Source organism: Monodon monoceros, unplaced genomic scaffold (genome assembly GCF_005190385.1).
Source record: "Monodon monoceros isolate NGI ecotype Baffin Bay Population unplaced genomic scaffold, NGI_Narwhal_1 Super_Scaffold_12, whole genome shotgun sequence".
In the NCBI taxonomy this organism is placed as follows: Eukaryota; Metazoa; Chordata; class Mammalia; order Artiodactyla; family Monodontidae; genus Monodon; species Monodon monoceros.
The window spans coordinates 44401314-44425854 of NW_021703768.1; the positions used below are offsets into that span (position 1 = coordinate 44401314).

The following is a 24541-nucleotide window of genomic DNA, read 5'->3' on the forward strand; positions in this document are numbered from 1 at the left end:
ATAATTAACAAAACCTTACCAACAAAATAAAAGCTGCAAACAGAAACCTAGGGTCCAGGACATAAATGGGCAAAGGACATGAAGAGAATTTCCACAAAAGAACAATTTCAGGGTGCTGACAAACATGAAAACTGTTCAGGCAACCTAGTAACTAAGGAAATGCTCATTTAAAAAAATATATATATATCAGATTTATTTACAGAATTAGTAGATCCTTTGTAATGCGACAGTTCAGTTCTTATAAGATGCTTTACTGTATGTAGTGGTATAGCCTTTCTGGAAAAAAATAAATGTGACTTTTTAAAATGTTTATAGTCATTGATCCAGTAAATGTATTTTTTTTAAGAAAAAAAATTTTAATTTGAGAAATGTACAAGACTTACATATATGGCTATTTCTCACAGTACTATGGTGAAAAATTGGGAACAACTTAAATATCCAGCAAATGAAAGGTTAAAATATACCCATATTATGAATATTTCATGCAGCCATTAGAATTATGCTTTTGAAGAACACTGAGTGGCATGAAATAAAATCCAGATTATAATACTGTCATGCATGAACCCATTTTTTATATATAAAAGGTATTATAGGTACATAAATATTGAAATGAATAAAAAAATTAATGGTTATTAATGGGTGGTATTATGACAGGTGACATTTTTATACTTTAAATACTTTGGGCTTTGAGGGTCATTGGGTCTCTGTCACAACTATTCAGCTCTGCCCTTGTAGCTGAAGTAGCTGTAGACAATATGTGAATGAATTGGTGTGGCTGTGTTCCAATAAATCTTTACTTACAGAAGCTTGACTAATTTGATCCCCCTTTAGTTCGCTAATCCCTGCTCTCTACTCAAGTGATTTTACTTCTGAAGAAACTGCTAGAAAGAAAATCTGAAATGTCAAAAAAAGAGGGCACAAAGAGGTTTCTAACGGTTTCTTAAAATGTGGAAACAACTCAAATGTCCAGCAATAAGTGGGTGCTTAAGAAGTTAGGATCTGTCTAATCAATGAAAAATTATGCCACCACTTGAAGTGTTTAATAAGTAGAATTTTTACGATAAATCTCTTAAGAACGTGAAATTGTACATGTATATAGATAAATGATCTGAATAATGTTTACAAAATATGTACTTGGAAAAAAGGCAGAAAATACCCCAGAATGGAATATTTTTAAGTCAGAAAAGCATTTAAGAAATAAGTTGCACTTACAATTTGACTAAATTGTGGAACTTTATTTTTCCTGTATTTAAGTCTTTTGAATAAGCTAATTTTGGTGTAATTATTTGAAAAATTATTTGATCTTGGGTCATCTTTGCCATTAGTATTTTTATTTTAGATTGTTGTGTAAATCATTTCTGCAGTGTTTCGTTAGTTTTTGTCATTAATACATGCATATTTTAATAGCTTTTCCCGCCTCCTCATAGCTCCATAATTATGAAAAGAGATAGAGAGACAGGATAGATAAATGGGAGGGAGAGAGACTAGTAAGTGTGCTTCAGCTCAGGAATCACACATCATGACATTGATGACGTATTTCTTCAGCTTTCAGGGAAGTTTTTTGGGGAACTGTTATTCCCTGTCAGTCACTCAGACCTGTTTTTCAGGAATTATAGCTTAAGATAGTAGAAGTGTAATATTGAGCCCAGGGGAAAGCCTGAGCTTAGTAGAAGCACGAATTTGTAGGGATAAGTAGGTTATGGGATATTCTCCTCAAGTTAAAGCCAAATGATAGATTTGCCACGAACTGTTCTGTGATCTTGGGCAGCTTACTTATAATACCCCAGAATCTTGTCTTTATGTTGTAATGGAAATATTGTTATTTTATTTTTTTTCTTTTTCTAACATCTTTATTGGGGTATAATTGCTTTACAATGGTGTGTTAGTTTCTGCTTTATAACAAAGTGAATCAGTTATACGTATACATATGTTCCCACATCTCTTCCCTCTTGCGTCTCCCTCCCTCCCACCCTCCCTATCCCACCCCTCCAGGCGGTCACAAAGCACCGAGAGCTGATCTCCCTGTGCTATGCAGCTGCTTCCCAGTAGCTATCTACCTTACATTTGGTAGTGTATATATGTCCATGCCTCTCTCTCGCTTTGTCACAGCTCACCCTTCCCCCTCCCGATATCCTCCAGTCCGTTCTCTAGTAGGTCTGTGTCTTTATTCCTGTCTTACCCCTACGTTCTTCATGACATTTTTTTTCTTAAATTCCATATATATGTGTTAGCACACGGTATTTGTCTTTCTCTTTCTGACTTACTTCACTCTGTATGACAGACTCTAGGTCTATCCACCTCATTACAAACAGCTCAATTTCGTTTCTTTTTTTGGCTGAGTAATATTCCATTGTGTATATGTACCACATCTTCTTTATCCATTCATCTGATGATGGGCACTTAGGTTGTTTCCATCTCTGGGCTATTGTAAATAGAGCTGCAATGAACATTTTGGTACATGACTCTTTTTGAATTATGGTTTTCTCAGGGTATATGCCCAGTAGTGGGATTGCTGGGTCATATGGTAGTTCTATTTGTAGTTTTTTAAGGAACCTCCATACTGTTCTCCATAGCGGTTGTACCAATTCACATTCCCACCAGCAGTGCAAGAGTGTTCCCTTTTCTCCACACCCTCTCCAGCATTTATTGTTTGTAGATTTTTTGATGATGGCCATTCTGACTGGTGTGAGATGATATCTCATTGTAGTTTTGATTTGCATTTCTCTAATGATTAATGATGTTGAGCATTCTCTCATGTGTTTGTTGGCAGTCTGTATATCTTCTTTGGAGAAATGTCTGTTTAGGTCTTCTGACCATTTTTGGACTGGGTTGTTTGTTTTTTTGTTATTGAGCTGCATGACCTGCTTGTAAATTTTGGAAATTAATCCTGTGTCAGTTGCTTCATTTGCAAATATTTTCTCCCATTCCGAGGGTTGTCTTTTGGTCTTGTTTATGGTTTCCTTTGCTGTGCAAAACCTTTTAAGTTTCATTAGGTCCCATTTGTTTATTTTTGTTTTTATTTCCATTTCTCTAGGAGGTGGGTCAAAAAGGATCTTGCTGTGATTTATGTCATAGAGTGTTCTGCCTATGTTTTCCTCTAAGAGTTTGATAGTTTCTGGCCTTACGTTCAGGTCTTTAATCCATTTTGAGCTTATTTTTGTGTATGGTGTTAGGGAGTGATCTAATCTCATACTTTTACATGTACCTGTGTAGTTTTCCCAGCACCACTTATTGAAGAGGCTGTCCTTTCTCCACTGTACATTCCTGCTTCCTTTACCAAAGATAAGGTGACCATATGTGCGTGGGTTTATCTCTGGGCTTTCTATCCTGTTACACTGATCTTTCTGTTTTTGTGCCAGTACCATACTGTCTTGATTACTGTAGCTTTGTAGTATAGTCTGAAGTCAGGGAGCCTGAGTCCTCCAGCTCCGTTTTTCGTTCTCAAGATTGCTTTGGCTATTTGGGGTCTTTTGTGTTTCCATACAAATTGCGAAATTTTTTGTTCTAGTTCTGTGAAAAATGCCAGTGGTAGTTTGATAGGGATTGCATTGAGTCTGTAGATTGCTTTGGGTAGTGGAGTCATTTTCACAATGTTGATTCTTCCAATCCAAGAACATGGTATATCTCTCCATCTATTTGTATCATGTTTAATTTCTTTCATCAGTGTCTTATAATTTTCTGCATACAGGTCTTTTGTCTCCTTAGGTAGGTTTATTCCTCGGTATTTTATTCTTTTTGTTGGAGTGGTACATGGCAGTGTTTTCTTGATTTCACTTTCAGATTTTTCATCATTAGTGTATAGGAATGCCAGAGATTTCTGTGCATTAATTTTGTATCCTGCAACTTTACCAAATTCATTGATTAGCTCTAGTGGTTTTCTGGTAGCATCTTTAGGATTCTCTATGTATAGTATGATGTCATCTGCAAACAGTGACAGCTTTACTTCTTCTTTTCCGATTTGGATTCCTTTTATTTCCTTTTCTTCTCTGATTGCTGTGGCTAATACTTCCAAAACTATGTTGAATAAGAGTGGTGAGAGTGGGCAACCTTGTCTTGTTCCTGATCTCAGTGGAAATGCTTTCAGTTTTTCACCATTGAGGATGATGTTGGCTGTGGGTTTGTCATATATGGCCTTTATTATGTTGAGGAAAGTTCCCGCTATGCCTACTTTCAGCAGGGTTTTTATCATAAATCGGTGTTGAATTTTGTCAAAAGCTTTCTCTGCATCTATTGAGATGATCATATGGTCTTTTGTCTCCTTCAGTTTGTTAATATGGTTTATCACATTGATTGATTTGCGTGTATTGAAAAATCCTTTCATTCCTGGAATAAACCCCACTTGATCATGGTGTATGATCCTTTTAATGTGCTGTTGGATTCTGTTTGCTAGTATTTTGTTGAGGATTTTTGCATCTATGTTCATCAGTGATATTGGCCTGTAGTTTTCTTTCTGTGACATCCTTGTTTGGTTTTGGTATCAAGGTGATGGTGGCCTCGTAGAATGAGTTTGGGAGTGTTCCTCCCTCTGCTATATTTTGGAAGAGTTTGAGAAGGATAGGTGTTAGCTCTTCTCTAAATGTTTGATAGAATTCTCCTGTGTAGCCATCTGGTCCTGGGCTTTTGTTTGTTGGAAAATTTCAATTTCAGTGCTTGTGATTGGTCTGTTCATATTTTCTATTTCTTCCTGATTCAGTCTTGGCAGGTTGTGCGTTTCTAAGAATTTGTCCATTTCTTCCAGGTTGTCCATTATATTGGCATAGAGTTGCTTGTAGTAATCTCTCATGATCTTTTGTATTTCTGCAGTGTCAGTTGTTACTTCTTTTTCATTTCTAATTCTATTGATTTGAGTCTTCTCCCTTTATTTCTTGATGAGTCTGGCTAATGGTTTATCTATTTTGTTTATCTTCTCAAAGAACCAGTTTTTAGTTTTATTGGTCTTTGCTATCGTTTCCTTCATTTCTTTTTCATTTATTTCTGATCTGATTTTTATGATTTCTTTCCTTCTGCTAACTTTGGGGTTTTTTTGTTCTTCTTTCTCTAATTGCTTGAGGTGCAAGGTTAGGTTGTTTATTCGAGATGTTTCCTGTTTCTTAAGCTTGTATTGCTATAAACTTCCCTCTTAGAACTGCTTTTGCTGCATCCCATAGGTTTTGGGTCGTCGTGTCTCCATTGTCATTTGTTTCTAGGTATTTTTTGATTTCCTCTTTGATTTCTTCAGTGATCACTTCGATATTAAGTAGTGTATTGTTTAGCCTCCATGTGTTTGTGTTTTTTACAGATCTTTTCCTGTAATTGATATCTAGTCTCATGGCGTTGTGGTCAGAAAAGATACTTGATACAATTTCAATTTTCTTAAATTTACCAAGGCTTTATTTGTGACCCAAGATATGATCTATCCTGGAGAATGTTCCATGAGCACTTGAGAAAATGTTGTTTTTGGATGGAGCGTCCTATAAATATCAATTAAGTCCATCTTGTTTAATGTATCATTTAAAGCTTGTGTTTCCTTATTTATTTTCATTTTGGATGATCTGTCCATGGGTGAAAGTGGGGTGTTAAAGTCCCCTACTATGAATGTGTTACTGTCGATTTCCCCTTTTATGGCTGTTAGTATTTGCCTTATGTATTGAGGTGCTCCAATGTTGGGTGCATAAATATTTACAACTGTTATATCTTCTTCTTGGATCGATCCCTTGATCATTATGTAGTGTCCTTCTTTGTCTCTTCTAATAGTCTTTATTTTAAAGTCTATTTTGTCTGATATGAGAATTGCTACTCCAGCTTTCTTTTGGTTTCCATTTGCATGGAATATCTTTTTCCATCCCCTTACTTTCAGTCTGTATGTGTCTCTAGGTCTGAAGTGGGTCTCTTGTAGACAGCATATATATGGAAATATTGTTATTGATTTTAAAAGCTGTTCATCACATCATGAAGGTTCAAACAAAAATCTGTAAAATAGAAACAAACCTCCTCCCACTCCAGTCTGGGCTGCACACAAAATGACTACTGTTAACAGTTTTTAATACATCTTTTAAAATTATATAAAGCAAGGAATATAAAACTCTTCTCTGCATTCTGGGTATGCAGACACACACACACCCCAATACTTCTCTCATCTTTCCTATTGTTAAGCAGTATAGTCATGACATATATTTTGATCTGCAACTTTTTAAATTAAAAAAAATTTTTACTTTATATATCAAGAACATTTTCCTCAATACAAAAAATATACACTACTTCAGCTATATAAGATTGTATGGATGTGACACAATATATTTTGCCATTGCCATAATTAATGGACATTTAGTACACCTAATTTTTTGTTGGCCTATTAAATGCAATAAATTTTATATTTTTTTGTTTACTTAAAATATTTCTGAAGGATAGAATTCTAGAAAATAGGTTTTTTTAGGTCATGGATATATACATTTAGTACTTTAAGAAATACTAGCAAATTCCTTTCTAAAAATTTCAGGGTTTCTTTTACTCCCACCGTTAGTGTATATGAGAGCCTGTTTTCCTGTGCCGTTATCAACCTAGTTAATTTTTGTCAATCAGATTATCCCATTCCCCCCACAAAGACAAATAAAATAAGATAGAGCTTTATTAATTTAACATGTATTTTGTACTTCTCTTTTCACATTTATTGGCTATTGGTCTTTTTTATTTCAACTGCCTTTTTATCTTCTTTGCTTGTTTCACTGTTGAGTTAATATTTTTCTTACTGATTTTATATTCACTTTGTATATAATAGGAATAGTCAAATATATACAGTATAATTCAGATACACATAATAAAGTTACAATTTTGCCATAAATGGAACCATTCTATACAAGTTTGAATTCTGTCAGGTTATCTGCTTTTTTTCACCATATGGTATATTATGGATATTTTTCTTTGTCATCATTATGGATCTCTGATCATTTTCAAAGGCTTCATAGTGTCTGGGTGTACCATTTTTTTAACCTTCTTTTGATGTTCCTTTGGTTGATTTTTTTCCTTATGCTAAATAGTTCTGCAGTGAACATTCTCACACATATATCTTTATTATGTCTCTTTATTTCCTAGAAGTCTAGTTGAAAGGTTGTGTGCATTAAAAATGTGACATACTTGTTTCTAGGAAAGTTGGACTATACATGCACCAAAATTGTCTGAGATGGGTCTTCATACTTAAGGACGTGGAATAGATGAGTTCTACAGTCCTTCTAATACTTGAAATCTTGAAACTGTTGGCATGTAGTATGTTTGTACATAGTCAAATCTTATAGCAGTTTGTTTATTCAAAAGGTACAATAACAGAATTTGTGGGATACATCTCTCTCTAAGGTTGTAGTTCATATATTGAATTATATTCATAGCAAGGAAAGGTTAAACCATATCCACAACCTATAAATACGTGGTGGTATGAGTCTGATTCAAAATTACTGTATATTAATAAGAGAAATATTTCTCAAATAGTTCATATACAAGGCGCTCCTAAACAAGAATTTCTAATTAATTTTTTCATAGTCTAAAGAAGCCACAATTGTTTTTAGCATATGGTATTAATTCTGTTCTTTTGTGGTTAATGCTTTTGTTTCCCCTTCTTTATAGTATAAAAGATGAAGAGGAACAGATGTGTCCTATTTGCTTGTTGGGCATGCTTGATGAAGAAAGTCTTACAGTGTGTGAAGATGGCTGCAGGAACAAGCTGCACCACCATTGCATGTCAATTTGTATGTGGCTCTTTTTCTCTCTGTGCTTACTCAACATGGTTACTCTATCAGCTAACTATATTATTTAGGATTTTAACGTGGCCTTCAGCGAGACTGGTGAGAGAAGAAAAGAAGTATACCTAGGCCCTGTAAGAAGTTTTCAACAAGTAGGAGTTTAGGATCTCTTAGGGATGAGCAAAGAAATGTTATAAAGTGTGACGCGTGGTAATGGAAGGCGTGCACAGAATTAGAAACAGTTCTGATCTGGAAGGTGCACATGGAGGGAAGGAGGTGGAAGAAGGTCTGGGCAGGCCTTCCAGAGACGGTAACGCCAAAGCAGGTTTTGGAATAACATTACCAGGTTATCAGGTGGGCAGAATGTTTTGAAAAACAGTAAACAAAGTACATGTTATATATAGCATGTTTAATAAAATAGCACTTGCAACAATTACAAGCATCAGAATAATTTAACCTTCCGTGTTCGCCTGCGTTTAGGTAAACATATAACGTTTTGAGGTTCCTTCCATATAAATCCTATACTAGCCATTATGAACAATTAATACATAAATACTTAATGGTAAACATTTATACTTTTCTAAGTTTTTTTCCATAATTTTTCAGGGGCAGAAGAATGTAGAAGAAACAGAGAACCTTTAATATGTCCCCTTTGTAGGTCTAAGTGGAGATCCCATGATTTCTACAGGTAACAATTATGACTTAATGATTTGGGTATGTTTAATAAAGAATAAAAATGCTCTCAAAGTGTTATTTAAATCTGTTAATTATTTTTAGCAAGCTTTGTTAATTTTTCATTTAGCCACGAGTTGTCAAGCCCTGTGGATTCCCCTTCTTCCCTGCGAGCTGCACAGCAGCAAACCACACAGCAGCACCCCTTGGCTGGATCACAACGAAGGAATCAAGAGAGCAATTTTAATCTTACTCATTATGGAACTCAGCAGATCCCTCCTGCTTATAAAGATTTAGCTGAGCCATGGATTCAGGTAAGTAGTTCTGGTTCTTCATTTCTCAAAGAAACATTTATAGACTAATTAATGTAGTTGTCTCCCCAGTTGTTTATAATTTAAGAAAGTACTTTTGCTTGCCTCCATCATGACTCGTATTCCATTGAAAATTTTAATTTTACCTTTGATGTTAATACTATGCCACTTATTATAAAGCTTAAACTTCAAAATTTCTTTGTAATCTCACCTCCCATCTCTAGAAACATCTTTCTAAACTAACAGACATAAAAGGTTATTCAAGGATAGACACTAGAACCATTTAATGCTAAGTTGCTCCAGTGTTTAATCCTGCCAAGAATTTGTCATTTTCTTATTTGTTGCCATTTAAACTCAGTTTCTCCTATTCATATTCTCATGGCATATGTTAGGTACTCAATAATTGCTGAGTGGATGAGTAAGAAAAGAATGTGGTATTTACCTTGTATTAGTAATTTTTATTTGTAAGGACAGTTTCCATTCCTTTACTTTCTCTTCTGCTTAAATACTTTTTCATCCTTAGTAAATCGGAATTTCGGTTGGTTGGTTGGATTCTAATGATTTTCTTTGTTGTTATCTGCTTAGTCCATATGTAGAATCCAAAAGCAGACAACATCTCCAGATTATAGTGAAGTAAAAATATTTTTGATAATCTGGTAAATTCTATTAAATTCGTTAACAGACACAATAACTCATTAAGCTTATACATCAGAAGGATTTATCTCCTTTTTCTTTTTGTGACCATTATAGTCCTGCAGCTTTTGAATTCTCTTTTCTTAGCATGTTAACAGCCTAATAGGAATCTAATAAAATTTACAAGCTTAATAAATATATTATTTATTTTATCTAGTTCATTAATGGTATTTAACATAGGCCCTTACCTGCCCCTTCATGAGTCCTCAAGAAAACTCTCAATTTGATACTGAGCTATTGGATGCCATTTTTTCAAGGCAGTGGTTCAGGTTTGTTTTGCTTAAGCTTTAGGTTGGCCTAGGCTATATATTCCTAGTTTTTTAAATTAGGAATATCATATAAGACATCATTAAGACTTACTGGTATGCTGTTTAACAGTGCCAGGCATACAACAAATTCACTATACTCTAATTGATTTATTCTCCTTTACTGTCACTTTAAAACAGAACACATAAAAAAGTCATGATTTATTTTCCCCAAAAATGTGTTTATTCATCCCTAATATTTAGAACTTTTTCAAATGATACATTATCTTAGATATTAACTTTACTTTTAGCTAACTGGTCCATAATGTCAAGACCATGCACCCTTTCTTTTCTTTAGGGATTCTCTGGCTTTGCAGATGTGATAATGATGACCATAATCACATGCACTTTAAGTATTTCATTATCCTTTGCTGATTTGAACACAGTGTTTTTCTTTAGTCTTGATTTTTCCACTCCATTCATTATATTTTTTCTAGTTAACCAAATAAGAGCCTTTGACTTACTACTATCATTGGTAGGAGAAATACTCTTATCTCTTGAACACCTGCCCCAGTGCCTTTCTTGATTTGGCTTTTTTTAATCTTCAGTTTTTTTTCTGTAAACTACCTTAACACAAATACAAATTTGAGGTTCTTCACAGATATGTTTATTTTGTTTTGTGGTAAGCGCTGGAGTACAGAAATGCATATATATCCATCTAATTACTTAATGGTGTTCACTCTTAGTTTTACTTGAGCTAATAAATGTTAAGGAGTTTTGCTAATTACCAGTTAAACTTGAGTATGTCCTTACGGACACATTTGAAAATTGTATAGTATGGTGAAGACTTAAGAAATGTCCAATTTTCCTTTAGTAACCAAAAATCATACTTAATTCAAAACACTTCAGTTTTTCTTCACACTGAATTCATTTTGTTTGTCTGATTATAGGTATTCGGAATGGAACTCGTTGGCTGCTTATTTTCTAGAAACTGGAATGTAAGAGAGATGGCTCTCAGACGTCTTTCCCATGATGTTAGTGGGGCTCTGCTGTTGGCAAATGGGGAGAGCACTGGAAATTCCGGGAGCAACGGCGGGAACAGCCCAAGTGCTGGAGCTGCCAGCGGGTCTTCCCAGACCAGTGTCTCAGGAGATGTGGTGGAGGCATGCTGCAACGTTTTGTCAATGGTCTGTGCTGACCCTGTCTACAAAGTGTACGTTGCTGCTTTAGTAAGTAGCTTTATTCTACAACCATAGCGTTATGGGTTTCTTGGGGTTTTTGTTTTTTTTTTTGACAGTTTGCAGATATCATTTTTAAGATTCAGTAAAACTACTTTACCTAATTTAATTTTGGAAAATCCAAAATTTTTTTTTATTCCATTATCCCAGGAGATTGCAGTCTTCCATTTAATCTCTTCACTTGGATTTTACTCGTTTTAACCTGGTCAAGATTTCTTATATGCTGTTTACTTTTCTCTACTCTATAAAGTAGCAATAGTAGGACTTCCCTCATGGCGCAGTGGTTAAGAATCACCTACCAATGCAGGGGACACGGGTTCGATCCCTGGGCCGGGAAGATCCCACATGCCGCAGAACAGCTAAGCCCTCGAGCCACAACTGCTGAGCCTACGTGCCACAACTACTGAGCCTGAGTGTCTAGAGCCTGTGCCCTGCAAGAAGAGAAGCCACTGCAATGAAGCCCCTGCTCGCCACAACTAGAGAAAGCCCACGCACAGCAATGAAGACCCAACGCAGCCAAAAAAAAGCAATAGCTTGCTATTCATACCTTCACGTTTGCCTTACATTATACATGACCAAATTAAAGATTCTTTATGGGATAGCAAAGTAACCAGAGTTACTTTGATTTTTTAAAATTTGATATTAGACATTTATTTTTTATTAATTTGATATTAGACATTAAGAAGAACTGATTTGGGGGACTTCCCTGATGGTCCAGTGGTAAAGAATCCGCCTTGCAGTGCAGGGGACGCAGGTTTGATCCCTGGTCAGGGAACTAAGATTCCACGTGCTGTGGGACAACTAAGCCTGCGTGCCACAACTACTGAGCTCACAGGCCTCAGCAAGAGAGCCCATGTGCTGCAAACTACAGCTGACACACCCTGGAGCCCGTGAACCACAGCTAGAGAGAGAAAACCCACATGCCACAACTAGAGAGAAACCCGAGCACTGCAACGAAAGATCCCACGTGCCTCAACGAAAGATCCCGCGTGCCGCAACTAAGACCTGACACAGCCAAAAATAAAATAAATAAATATAAAAAAAAGAACTGATTTTTAATGAACGTTGTATGGAAATTCAGAAACCTTTTCACAAAAGAGGATTCCATGACATAGATTACTGAGTTGTTTTTCTAGTTTAACCTGTGAGAAGTTGTCTTTCATGAGTGAGATAGAATGACAAGGAGGCTGTTCTGTTTGTAATTTTGTATGCTAAAATTTGACTTTCTCCATTACGAGTATATATATCTTTAGAACAGGGTTTCTCAACCTCAGCACTTACTGACATTGACACATAATTATCTGTTGGGGGCAGGGGTGCTGTCTCATGCATTATAGGATGTTTAGTAGCATCCTTGGACTATACCCACTAGATACCAATGGCCACCCTATCCTCCCCTTAGTCATGACAACCAACAGTGTCTCCAGGCATTGCTGAGTGTCCCCTGAGGGCCAAAACTGCCCCCAGTTCAGGACCACTGCTTGCTTTATTTATTTATTTATTTATTTTTACAGCAGGTTCTTATTAGTCATCAATTTTATAATTTTATCCACATCAGTGTATACATGTCCATCCCAATCTCCCAATTCATCCCACCACCACCACCACCCCGCCCCTTTCCACCCTTGGTGTCCATATATTTCTTCTCTACATCTGTGTCTCAATTTCTGCCCTGCAAACCGGTGCATCTGTACCATTTTTCTAGATTCCACATATATACGATAATATATGGTATTTGTTTTTCTCTTTCTGACTTCACTCTGTATGACAGTTTCTAGATTCATCCACATCTCTACAAATGACCCAATTTTGTTCCTTTTTATGGCTGAGTAATATTGCATTGTGTATGTACCACATCTACTTTATCCATTCGTCTGTCAATGCGCATTTAGGTTGCTTCCATGACCTGGCTATTGTAAACAGTGCTGCAGTGAACATTGGGGTGCATGTGTCTTTTTGAATTAATGGTTTTATCTGGGTATATGCCCAGTAGTGGGATTGCTGGGTCACATGGTAATTCTGTTTTTGTTCTTTAAGGAACCTCCATACTGTTCTCCATAGTGGCTGTATCAGTTGACATTCCCACCAACAGTGCAAGAGGGTTCCCTTTTCTACACACCCTCTGCAGCATTTGTTGTTTGTAGATTTTCTGATGATGCCCATTCTAACTGGTGTGAGTTTTGATTTGCATTTCTCTAATAATTAGTGATGTTGAGCAGCTTTTCATGTGCTTCTTGGCCATCTGTATGTCTTCTTTGGAGAAATGTCTATTTAGGTCTTCTGCCCACTTGTTGATTGGGTTGTTTGTTTTTATAATATTGAGCTGCATGAGCTGTTTATATATTTTGGAGATTAATCCTTTGTCCATTGATTCATTTGCAAATATTTTCTCTCATTCTGAGGGTTGTCTTTTCGTCTTGTTTGTAGTTTCTTTTGCTTTGCAAAAGCTTTTAAGTTTCAGTAGGTCCCATTTGTTTATTTTTTTTTAATTTCCATTACTCTAGGAGGCGGATCAAAAAAGATCTTGCTGTGGCTTATGTCAAAGAGTGTTCTTCCTACGTTTTCCGCTAAGAGTTTTATAGTGTCCAGTCTTACATTTAGGTGTCTAATCCATTTTGAGTTTATTTTTGTGTATGGTGTTAAGGAGTGTTCTAATTTCATTCTTTTACATGTAGCTGTCCAGTTTACCCAGCACCACTTATTGAAGAGACTGTCTTTTCTCCATTGTATGTCCTTGCCTCCTTTCTCGTAGATTAGTTGACCATAGGTGCGTGGGTTTATCTCTGGGCTTTCTATCCTGTTCCATTGATCTGTATCTCTGTTTTTCTGCCAGTACCATACTGTCTTGATTACTGTAGCTTTGTAGTATAGTCTGAAGGCAGGGAGTCTGATTCCTCCAGCTCCTTTTTTTTCCCTCAAGACTGCTTTGGCTATTCGGGATCTTTTGTGTCTCCATACAAATTTTACGATTTTTTGTTCTAGTTCTGTAAAAAATGCCATTGGTAATTTGATAGGGCTTGTATTGAATCTGTAGATTGCTTTGGGTAGTACAGTCATTTTCACCATATTGATTCTTCCAGTCCAAGAACATGGTATATCTCTCCATCTGTTTGTATCATCTTTAATTTCTTTCAACAGTGTCTTACAGTTTTCTGCATACAGGTCCTTTGTCTCCCTAGGTAGGTTTATTCCTAGGTGTTTTATTCTTTTTGTTGCAGTGGTAGATGGGAGTGTTTCCTTAATTTCTCTTTCAGATTTTTCCTCATTAGTGTAAGATTTCTGTGCATTAATTTTGTATCCTGCAACTTTACCACATTCATTGATTAGCTCTAGTAGTTTTCTGGTGGCATCTTTAGGATTCTCTATGTATAGTATCATGTCATCTGCAAACAGTGACAGTTTTACTTCTTCTTTTCCGATTTGTATTCCTTTTATTTCTTTTTCTTCTCTGATTGCCACAACTATGACTTCCAAAACTATGTTGAATAATAGTGGTGAGAGTGGACATCGTTGTCTTGTTCCTGATCTTAGAGGAAATGCTTTCAGGTTTTCACCATTGAGAATGATGTTTGCTGTGGGTTTGTCGTATATGCCCTTTATTATATTGAGGTAGGTTCCCTCTATGCCCACTTTCTGGAGAATTTTTTATTATAAATTGGTGTTGAATTTTGTCAAAAGCTTTTTCTGCATCTATTGAGATGATCATATGGTTTTTATTCTTCAGTTTGTTAATGGTGTATCACATGATTGATTTTCATATATTGAAGAATCTTTGCATCCCTGGGATAAATCCCACTTGATCATGGTGTATGATCCTTTTAATGTGTTGTTGGATTCTGTTTGCTAGTATTTTGTTGAGGATTTTTGCATCTATATTCATCAGTGATATTGGTCTATAATTTTCTTTTTTTCTAGTGTCTTTGTCTGGTTTTGGTATCAGGGTGATGGTGGCCTCATAGAATGAGTTTGGGAGTGTTCCTTCTTCTGCAGTTTTTTGGAAGAGTTTGAGAAGGATGGGTGTTAGCTCTTCTCTAAATGTTTGGTAGAATTCACCTGTGAAGCCATCTGGTCCTGGACTTTTGTTTGTTGGAAGATTTTTAATCACAGTTTCAATTTCATTACTTGTGATTGGTCTGTTCATATTTTCTATTTCTTCCTGGTTCAGTCTTGGAAGGTTATACCTTTCTAAGAATGTGTCCATTTCTTCCAGGTTGTCCATTTTATTGGCATAGAGGTGCTTGTAGTAGTCTCTTAGGATGCTTTGTATTTCTGCAGTGTCTGTTGTAACTTCTCCTTTTTCATTTCTAATTTTGTTGATTTGAGTCCTCTCCCTCTTTTTCTTAATGAGTCTGGCTAATGGTTTATCAATTTTGTTTATCTTCCCAAAGAACCAGCTTTTAGTTTTATTGATCTTTGCTGCTGTTTTCTTTGTTTCTATTTCATTTATTTCTTCTCTAATCTTTATGATTTCTTTCCTTCTGCTAACTTTGGGTTTTGTTTGTTCTTTCTCTAGTTTCTTTAGGTGTAAGGTTAGATTGTTTATTTGAGATTTTTCTTGTTTCTTGAGGTAGGCTGGTATTGCTATAAACTTCCCTCTTAGAACAGCTTTCGCTGCATCCCATAGGTTTTGGATTGTCATGTTTTCATTGTCATTTGTCTCTAGGTATTTTTTGATTTCCTCTTTGATTTCTTCAGTGATCTCTTCGTTATTTAGTAACGTATTATTTAGCCTCCACGTGTTTGTGTTTTTTACGTTTTTCTTCCCTGTAAGTGATTTCTAATCTCATAGTGTTGTGTTCAGAAAATATGCTTGATATGAGTTCAGTTTTCTTAAATTTACTGAGGCTGATTTGTGATCTATCCTGGAGAATGTTCTGTGTGCACTTGAGAAGAAAGTGTAATCTGCTGTTTTGGGATGGAATGTCCTATAAATATCAATTAAATCTATCTGGTCTATTGTGTCATTTAAAGCTTGTGTTTCCTTAGTAATTTTCTGTTTGGATGATCTTTCCTTTGTTGTAAGTGAGGTGTTAAAGTCCCCTACTATTACTGTGTTACTGTTGATTTGCTCTTTTATAGCGGTTAGCAGTTCCCTTATGTATTGAGGTACTCCTATGTTGGGAGCATATATATTTATAATTGTTACATCTTCTTCTTGGATTGATCCCTTGATCATTATGTAGTGTCCTTCCTTGTCTCTTGTAACATTCTTTATTTTAAAGTCTATTTTATCTCATACGAGTATTGCTACTTCAGCTTCTTTTGATTTCCATTTGCATGGAATATCTTTTTCCATCCCCTTACTTTCAATCTGTATGTGTCCCTAGGTCTGAAGTGGGTCTCTTGTAGACAGCATATATATGGGTCTTGTTTTTTGTATCCATTCAGCAAGCCTGTGTCTTTTGGTTGGAGCATTTAATTCATTCACGTTTAAGGTAATTATTGATATGTATGTTCCTATGACCATTTTCTCAATTGTTTTGGGCTTGTTTTTGTAGGTCCTTTTCTTCTCTTGTGTTTCCCACTTACAGAAGTTCCTTTAGCATTTGTTGTAAAGCTGGTTTGGTGGTGCTGAATTCTCTTAGCTTTTGCTTGTCTGTAAAGCTTTTGATTTCTCCATCGAATATTGCCAGGTAGAGTAATCTTGGTTGTAGGTTCTTCCCTTTCATCACTTTAAATATGTCATACCACTCCCTTCTGGCTTATAGAGTTTCTGCTGAGAAGTCAGCTGTTAATTTTATGGGAGTTCCCTTGTATGTTGCTTGTCGTTTTTCCCTTGCTGCTTTCAGTAATTTTTCTTTGTCTTTAATTTTTGCCAATTTGATTACTGTGTGTCTCGGTGTGTTTCTCCTTGGGTTTATCCTGTATGGGACTCTCTGCGCTTCCTGGACTTGGGTGGCTATTTCCTTTCCCATATTAGGGAAGTTTTCGACTATAATCTCTTCAGATATTTTCTTGGGTCCTTTCTCTCTCTCTTCTCCTTCTGGGACCCCTATAATGCGAATGTTGTTACGTTTAATATTGTCCCAGAGGTCTCTTAGGCTGTCTTCATTTCTTTTCATTCTTTTTTCTTTATACTGTTCTGAAGCAGTGAATTCCACCATTCTGTCTTCCAGATCACTTATCCGTTCTTCTGCCTCATTTATCATGCTACTGATTCCTTCTCGTGTATATTTCATTTCAGTTATTGTATTGTTCATCTCTGTTTGTTCTTTAATTCTTCTAGGTCTTTGTTAAACATTTCTTGCATCTTCTCGATCTTTGCCTCCATTCTTTTGCTGAGGTTCTGGATCATCTTCACTGTCATTATTCTGAATTCTTTTTCTGGAAGGCTGCCTATCTCCACTTCATTTAGTTGTTTTTCTGGGGTTTTATCTTGTTCCTTCATCTGGTACATAGCCCTCTCTGCCTTTTCATCTTGTCTATCTTTCTGTGAATGTGGTTTTTGTTCCACAGGCTGCAGGATTATAGTTCTTCTTAGGACCACTGCTTTAGAATAATTCTTATCTGGTCTGTTTTTATTTTTATTTTTGGGGTAGGAGTTTATTAATTTATTTTTGCTGTGTTGGGTCTTTGTTTCTGTGCGAGGGCTTTCTCTAGTTGTGGCAAGCGGGGGCCATTCTTCATCGCGGTGCGTGGGCCTCTCCCTATCACGGCCTCTCTTGTTTTGGAACACAGGCTCAGTAGTTGTGGCTCATGGGCCTAGTTGCTCCGCGGCATGTGGGATCCTCCCAGACCAGGGCTCAAACCCGTGTCCCCTGCATTAGCAGGCAGATTCTCAACCACTGCGCCACCAGGGAAGCCCTCTGGTCTGGTTTTTTTTTTTTAATTCCACTTCATTTTTAAAATTTATTTATTTTATTTATTTGTTTTTGGCTGCGTTAGATCTTCGTTGCTACACACACACGCTCTCTCTAGTTGCAGTGTGCGGGCTTCTCGTTGCAGAGCATGGGCTTTAGGCGTGCAGGCTTCAGTAGTTGCAGCACGCAGGCTCAGTAGTTGTGGTTCGCGGGCTCTATAGCATAGAGTCAGTAATTGTGGCACACAGGATTAGTTGCTCCACGGCATGTGGGATCTTCCCAGACCAGGAATCAAACCTGTGTCCCCTGCATTGGCAGGAGGATTCTTAACCACTGTGCCACCAGGGAAGTCCCTGGTCTGTTTTTAAAACTCATTTCATTTCTCTGCTTCCACTCTTAATCTTTTTCTAATCCATCCTATAACAACTATGCCTAGCAAATCTTCTTTTTGAAAGGTAGTATAGTATAGTGTTTATGAACATTAGTTTGGAGTCAAAATTGAGTGACCTCATAATTTATCATCCCAACTGGGATACTTGGATAATCTGCTAAACTGGGCCTAGCCTAGGCAATCTGGATATATGGTCAAAATCAGAGAGACTTTGATTCGAATTCTGGTTCTCCAGTTTGCTAGCAGTGTTAACTTTTTAGGACTCTTAAACTCCATCTTTTTCACCTATAAAATAATGAAAATATGTACCTCTTAGGTTTGAAATGAGATTGTGTAGATACCTCTAACTGTAATGTCTAGTACATTGTGAGAACATGGAATATAATAGTCATCATTATTCCTTAAATGCCACTTTATTCCCCAGCTCAGAAACCTATAGAGGTTTCTGTTTCTTCAACAGCATTTCCTAAGGCATATTCTGTGGAAGTTTGGCTGGATTATGAAAAGTTCCTTCCCTTTCTTCCCTGAAGAAAGAGTTCTGTGTTCAGTTAAAATTGGTGAATACTAAATTACATGAGGTTAAATGGGTCTGTTCACTGAAAGGCTTCTAGGAACCTTCATAAGTTAACATACATTGGAAATCTAATCATGGCATAAGATGCATTATTTCCCAAATTTATCTTAACCGTGGTCTTTTTTTTTTATATAGCATCTTGAGGGACCAAAAGACCAGCATACTGTAGAATAAAGACCAGCATAATGTAGAATAAAGACCAGTGTTCTTGGCTCAACTTTTTACCTCTTTCTTCTTACTATTTTCCAACACAAACCTTCAGACATATTTGACTGTTCAGTATAATGCCTTACTATCTGGTTGTTTATGCCTTACTATCTGGTTGTTTATTATCACTTCACATGGTTTCCCAATGTGTTCATGAGCTCCTAGAGTGCAGGGACTCTGAATGATACTGTATTCTGATTCCTCTACAGTTATTTAGTGTGCCAGGCACAGTGAGGGCAGACATGGTTCCTGCCCTTAGAGCTCTCCCTTCCCTTTCTCCCCTCCCTCTTGCCCTTCTTTGTTTTCCCTTCCCTTCCCTCCCCATATATAATTTTTTGCTGAACAATTTGAAAGTTATGTGCAGGCATCATGACGTATCACTTCAAATACTTTAGCATGTATCTCTTAAGAACAAATAACATTCTTCTGTATAATCACCATGCAATCAGCAAACTCTGAAAATTTAGCATTAATTACAATATTATTATGGACTATAAAGTCCATATTCAGATATCCCCAAACTGTCCCAACAGTGTTCTTTTCAGCTAAACTACAGACTTTATTCATATTTCACCCATTTTTCCATTAATGTCTTTTTTCTCTTTTAGGATCCAATCCAGAATCTCACATTGCACTTAGTTATCATGCCCCCCTAATTTTCCCATCTGTGACAATTCCTCAGTCTTTACTTGTCTTTTGTAGACCTTGACACTTTTGAAGTGTATTGGCCAGTTATTTTGAAGAATGTTCCTCAATTTGGGTTTATCTGGTATTTTCTCATGATTACATTATGCATTTTTCACAAGAACACCAGAGGTGATGTGCCCTTCTCAGTGCATTGTTATCAGGGGGTATATCATGTCAGTGTGTCTTATTATTGGTGATGCCATCCTTTATCACTTGCTTAAGGTGCTGTCTACTGGGTACTGTAAAATTACTATTAATAAATGTCTTGGGGGAGATACTTTGAGACTATGCAAATATCCTGTTTCTATTCACAGATTTTAGCATTTGTCAGTGGATCTTGCCTACAGCAATGACTACTGTGGTGTTCTAACGGTGATCTTCTATTTCCCATATTCCTCCTTTATTAGTTAATTGGAATTTGTCTATAACAAAGAGCTGTCTCTTCTCTCCTATTTATGTATTTATTCAGTTTTTTTATTTCTATCACCATAGACTCATGGGTATTTATTTTATTCTATGGGTTATAATTCAGTACTATCATCATTTACTTTGTGCCCAAGTTATTCCATCTTTAGCCATTGGGAGCTCTTTCAAGTTGGCTCCTTTCCTCATTTTCTTTTTAAAATAACTTTTTATTCTGAAATTAATTCAGACTTAAAAATTACAGAAATAGTCGAGAGTTCCTTTCTACCTTATCTATCCAATTTTTTATTTGTATCAGTATCAACTCATGGATTCTTATTTTATTTATGGGTTATAATCTGTTCCTATCATTATTTTATTTCTCAAATTGTCTCAGATTAGGCCATTGTCCCTGATGCTTTTTAAATGTAGTTAAACTGACCTTCAGTTTTTTTCCCCCAGAAAACGTTGAGAGCCATGCTAGTATATACTCCTTGCCATAGTTTGGCAGAAAGAATCAAACTGCAGAGACTTCTCCGGCCAGTTGTAGACACCATCCTAGTCAAGTGTGCAGACGTCAATAGGTAAGGCCCTATAAATGAACTGCTTCAAACCGCCTTGTCCTGAAAGCCTAGCACAGAGCCTCAAACCTAGTAAGTATTTGATACATACTTACTAAATGAGGCTTTGAATACTGTTTTATAATGTGAGATTTGAAATTAACATGTAGCATTTAAAGCTCTTAAGGACTAGGAAGAACTAATGGCAAGTAAAAACCAGGCTAACAAACTGCATGGACCTCCACATTATTGTATGGTGATTGATTCTCTTTTATTTTAAAGTAATATTCTTAAAACTGAAGTCCAGTTGATAAGAACAGCAGGTGATATATGAGATATTATCTCATTTTAGAGAATGAGTTACACAGGATAGGAACCAATAAAATCATTATACATGCTTTGCATTATCAGGACCAAAAAAACAAAAACCCCATTCCATTATTTTCTTTGTGATGGAATTTTACTCTGTGATAGTTTTGTCAAATAACAACAACAACAATTCCATATATCCCTGCAATATCCTTAAAAATCAGCAAGGAACAAGAACAGCCCTAACTGGAGGTAGAGAAATGAGGGTATGGTGATAGGGAAAATGAGCACAAGCCATGCTTTTATTAGACCGCTGGTTCTCTCTCTATATTTTTTCCCTTTCCATAAAGTGGGAGGAAAAGACCACTTTTCATATAATGAGCATAGCCACAGTAAACACTTTTTTGGCAGTTCTCATCTCTTCGTGTCCCAGCAGATCTCAGGTGGTAAGAAGCACTGACTCTCCCTTGGTTTGCCTCTGCCATTACCTCCTTTTGGAGCTCTTCTAGTCCAATTTTGTCTTCCTCCCTAAGTCACATGATGTAGTCTGTAGAGGATCTCAGAAATTAAGCACTTAACTTTGACTTGTTTCTCATCTCATAAAGTCTGTCTTTTGTCTCCATTGTTTCTCTACACAAGCCTACAGATTGTGTAAGTATTAGAGGTTTTCTTGTTGCTTAGAGAGAATACTATAAATATCTGAAAAAAATTAACAAGTAATTTGAAAAATGCATAGAAAAATCATTTCATTTCTTAATATTATAATAGGGTTTTTTCCCCTAAGAATTTCAATGCTTTTATGGCATTTATTTTGTTGTCCGCTTTCTGAAATTCTAAAGTTAGGTTGTTTACTTGGTCACTTGAATGACTGAACATCATAAGAAATATGGTAAAGAGATTTTATGATATTTAGAAGTCATTCTGGCTATATAAAGAGAATATAAAGGTTTTGGATGGGAAGACTTTGTTTTTAATTCAAGAGAACTTAATGAAAATTCAGAAATCAAAATGTCTTAAGTCTTTTCTTTCTTATTTTAACAAGATATGATAATGAAAATAAGCCTTTTATCTGGTTTCATATTTAATACTTGCTGTTTATAAGAGCCAGTAGTGAAGATTCTGTGCTTAACACAGAAGATAAGGTAAAATTTATGGAATTAGACCTAATAATAAATATTATTACTTATAGTGACATCATTAATGCAGTTTTAGTGGTTGAGAAGCAAACACTCCTAAAAACATTTTTCCCCACCTTTTCACAAGGCATTACATTACTACTCTCCTTTTAATATGTATTTTATCCAAGATTAAAGTCTGATGTTGCTTCCTTTCATTTTTAGTCGCACAAGTCAGCTGTCTATATCAACGCTATTGGAATTGTGCAAAGGCCAAGCAGGAGAGTTGGCCGTTGGCAGAGAAATACTTAAAGCTGGTAATAACTTTTTACTTAAAATTAATATAGCATGTTTTATCATTTTCCTTAGACGGTCTAATCTCATAATCTCTAATAGGGCAGTTACAGGATTTTGAAATAATTTTGTAAATTGACTCAGCTAACATTAGAAATAGGAATTAATCTAAAAGGGAGATTCTTGAAATTAATATAATTCAAGTATTTTTGTTAACCTTAAACCATTTGATCATGTTTTGTTTTAGATTTTAATATCACTGTTTTTCATTTATTTTTACTTTACCTTCTGTAGGATCCATTGGTATTGGTGGTGTTGATTATGTCTTAAATTGTATTCTTGGAAACCAAACTGAATCAAACAACTGGCAAGAACTCCTGGGCCGCCTTTGTCTCATAGATAGACTGCTGTTGGAATTTCCTGCTGAATTTTACCCTCATACTGTCAGTACTGATGTTTCACAAGCTGAGCCTGTTGAAGTCAGGTAATTTTTCTTCTGAAAATACATTTCTTTCCTCCTTTTACCTACCCCATCCCACCGCCCCCCGCCACACCCATCCAAGAAGGACACATTTTAGATGAATGAAAGACTCAAATTACAGCACACATGTAGGTTACTGATACCTTAATATTTGATTGGCGAACACCTGAAGTCTAGGCTATTTAATTAAAAATTTTTAGATCCTTTATACTGATTTTTTTAATGTAAAAGCTGTGAATTAGTACCATTTTGTTTGTATATATTTTGCAGTAATTTTAATTTGTTTCATAATTGAATGTGTTTTTTCTTTCAGGTATAAGAAGCTGCTGTCCCTCTTAACCTTTGCTTTGCAGTCCATTGATAATTCCCACTCAATGGTTGGTAAACTCTCCAGAAGGATATATTTGAGTTCTGCAAGAATGGTTACTGCAGTACCCCATGTATTTTCAAAACTGTTAGAAATGCTGAATGTTTCCAGTTCTACTCATTTTACCAGGATGCGTCGTCGTTTGATGGCTATTGCAGATGAGGTGGAAATTGCTGAGGCCATCCAGCTGGGCATAGAAGACACTTTGGATGGTCGACATGACAGCTTTTTGAAGGCATCAGTCCCCAACAGCTGTCCAGAAGCCACAGAGAACAGTTCCTTTGAGCGCACAGACCATTTAGAGAAAACTGGAAAAGGATTGTGTGCTACAAAATTGAGTGCCAGTTCAGAGGACATTTCTGACCGACTGGCCAGCATTTCAGTAGGACTTCCTAGTTCAACAACAATGGAGCAGCCAAAGCCAATGGTTCAAACAAAAGGCAGACCCCACAGTCAGTGTTTGAACTCCTCTCCTTTATCTCATCATTCCCAACTAATGTTCCCAGCCTTGTCAAGCCCTTCTACATCTGCCCCATCTGTACCACCTGGCACCGTAACAGATGTCTCTAAGCACAGACCTCAGGGGTTTGTTCCCTGCAAAATACCTTCTGCATCTCCTCAAACACAGCGCAAGTTTTCTCTACAGTTCCAGAGAAACTGTTCTGAAAACAAAGACTCAGATAAACTTTCCCCAATCTTTACTCAGTCAAGACCCCTGCCCTCCAGTAATATACACAGGCCAAAGCCATCTCGACCTACCCCAAGTAATACAAGTAAACAGGGAGATGCCTCAAAAAATAGCATGACACTTGATTTGAACGGTAGTTCCAAACGTGATGACGGCTTTGGCAGCAGCAGCAATAGCAGTAATGCTGTTATACCTAGTGACGAGACAGTGTTCACCCCAGTAGAGGAGAAGTGCAGATTAGATGTCAATACAGAGCTCAACTCCAGTATTGAGGACCTTCTTGAAGCATCTATGCCTTCAAGTGACACAACAGTAACTTTTAAGTCAGAAGTTGCTGTGCTGTCTCCTGAAAAGGATGAAAATGATGATACCTACAAAGATGATATGAATCATAATCAGAAGTGCAAAGAAAAAATGGAAGCTGAAGAAGAAGAAGCTTTAGCGATTGCCATGGCAATGTCAGCATCTCAGGATGCCCTCCCCCTAGTTCCTCAACTACAGGTTGAAAATGGAGAAGACATCATCATCATTCAACAAGATGTAAGTATAGTCTTTAAGAGGTTAGAGAGTTTCCTCGGGCCGTGCTAAAATAAAACTAATTCAGAAATACAGCTTTTAACATGAGTTAACTGTTAGAAGCAGAGTTTTCACATAGAATTAATTATACAACAATTTTTGTATCATTATTTGAACAGAAATACTCACTGCCTATTTCAGAGGCGCTTCTGGTTGATTCTACAGTGGTGATCACTTATGTGTTTGACATTGGTCACCAACACTGTCCACTCAGAGGTCAAG

The 24541-nt window shown here is 36.4% G+C and overlaps 1 protein-coding gene across 6 annotated transcripts in view; it reads left to right on the forward strand.

The window, feature by feature from the left end:
• Window positions 1–24541, forward strand: part of MAP3K1 (mitogen-activated protein kinase kinase kinase 1) — an 81956-nt gene that overhangs the window by 48770 nt on the left and 8645 nt on the right. For all 6 annotated transcript variants that reach the window (XM_029216212.1, XM_029216213.1, XM_029216214.1 and 3 more), the window contains 8 exons: window positions 7594–7715; window positions 8316–8397; window positions 8512–8695; window positions 10581–10859; window positions 20392–20513; window positions 22139–22230; window positions 22502–22691; window positions 23002–24283. In XM_029216212.1, coding sequence (XP_029072045.1) covers window positions 7594–7715; window positions 8316–8397; window positions 8512–8695; window positions 10581–10859; window positions 20392–20513; window positions 22139–22230; window positions 22502–22691; window positions 23002–24283 — 2353 coding nt within the window. The remainder of the gene's footprint in view (window positions 1–7593; window positions 7716–8315; window positions 8398–8511; window positions 8696–10580; window positions 10860–20391; window positions 20514–22138; window positions 22231–22501; window positions 22692–23001; window positions 24284–24541) is intronic.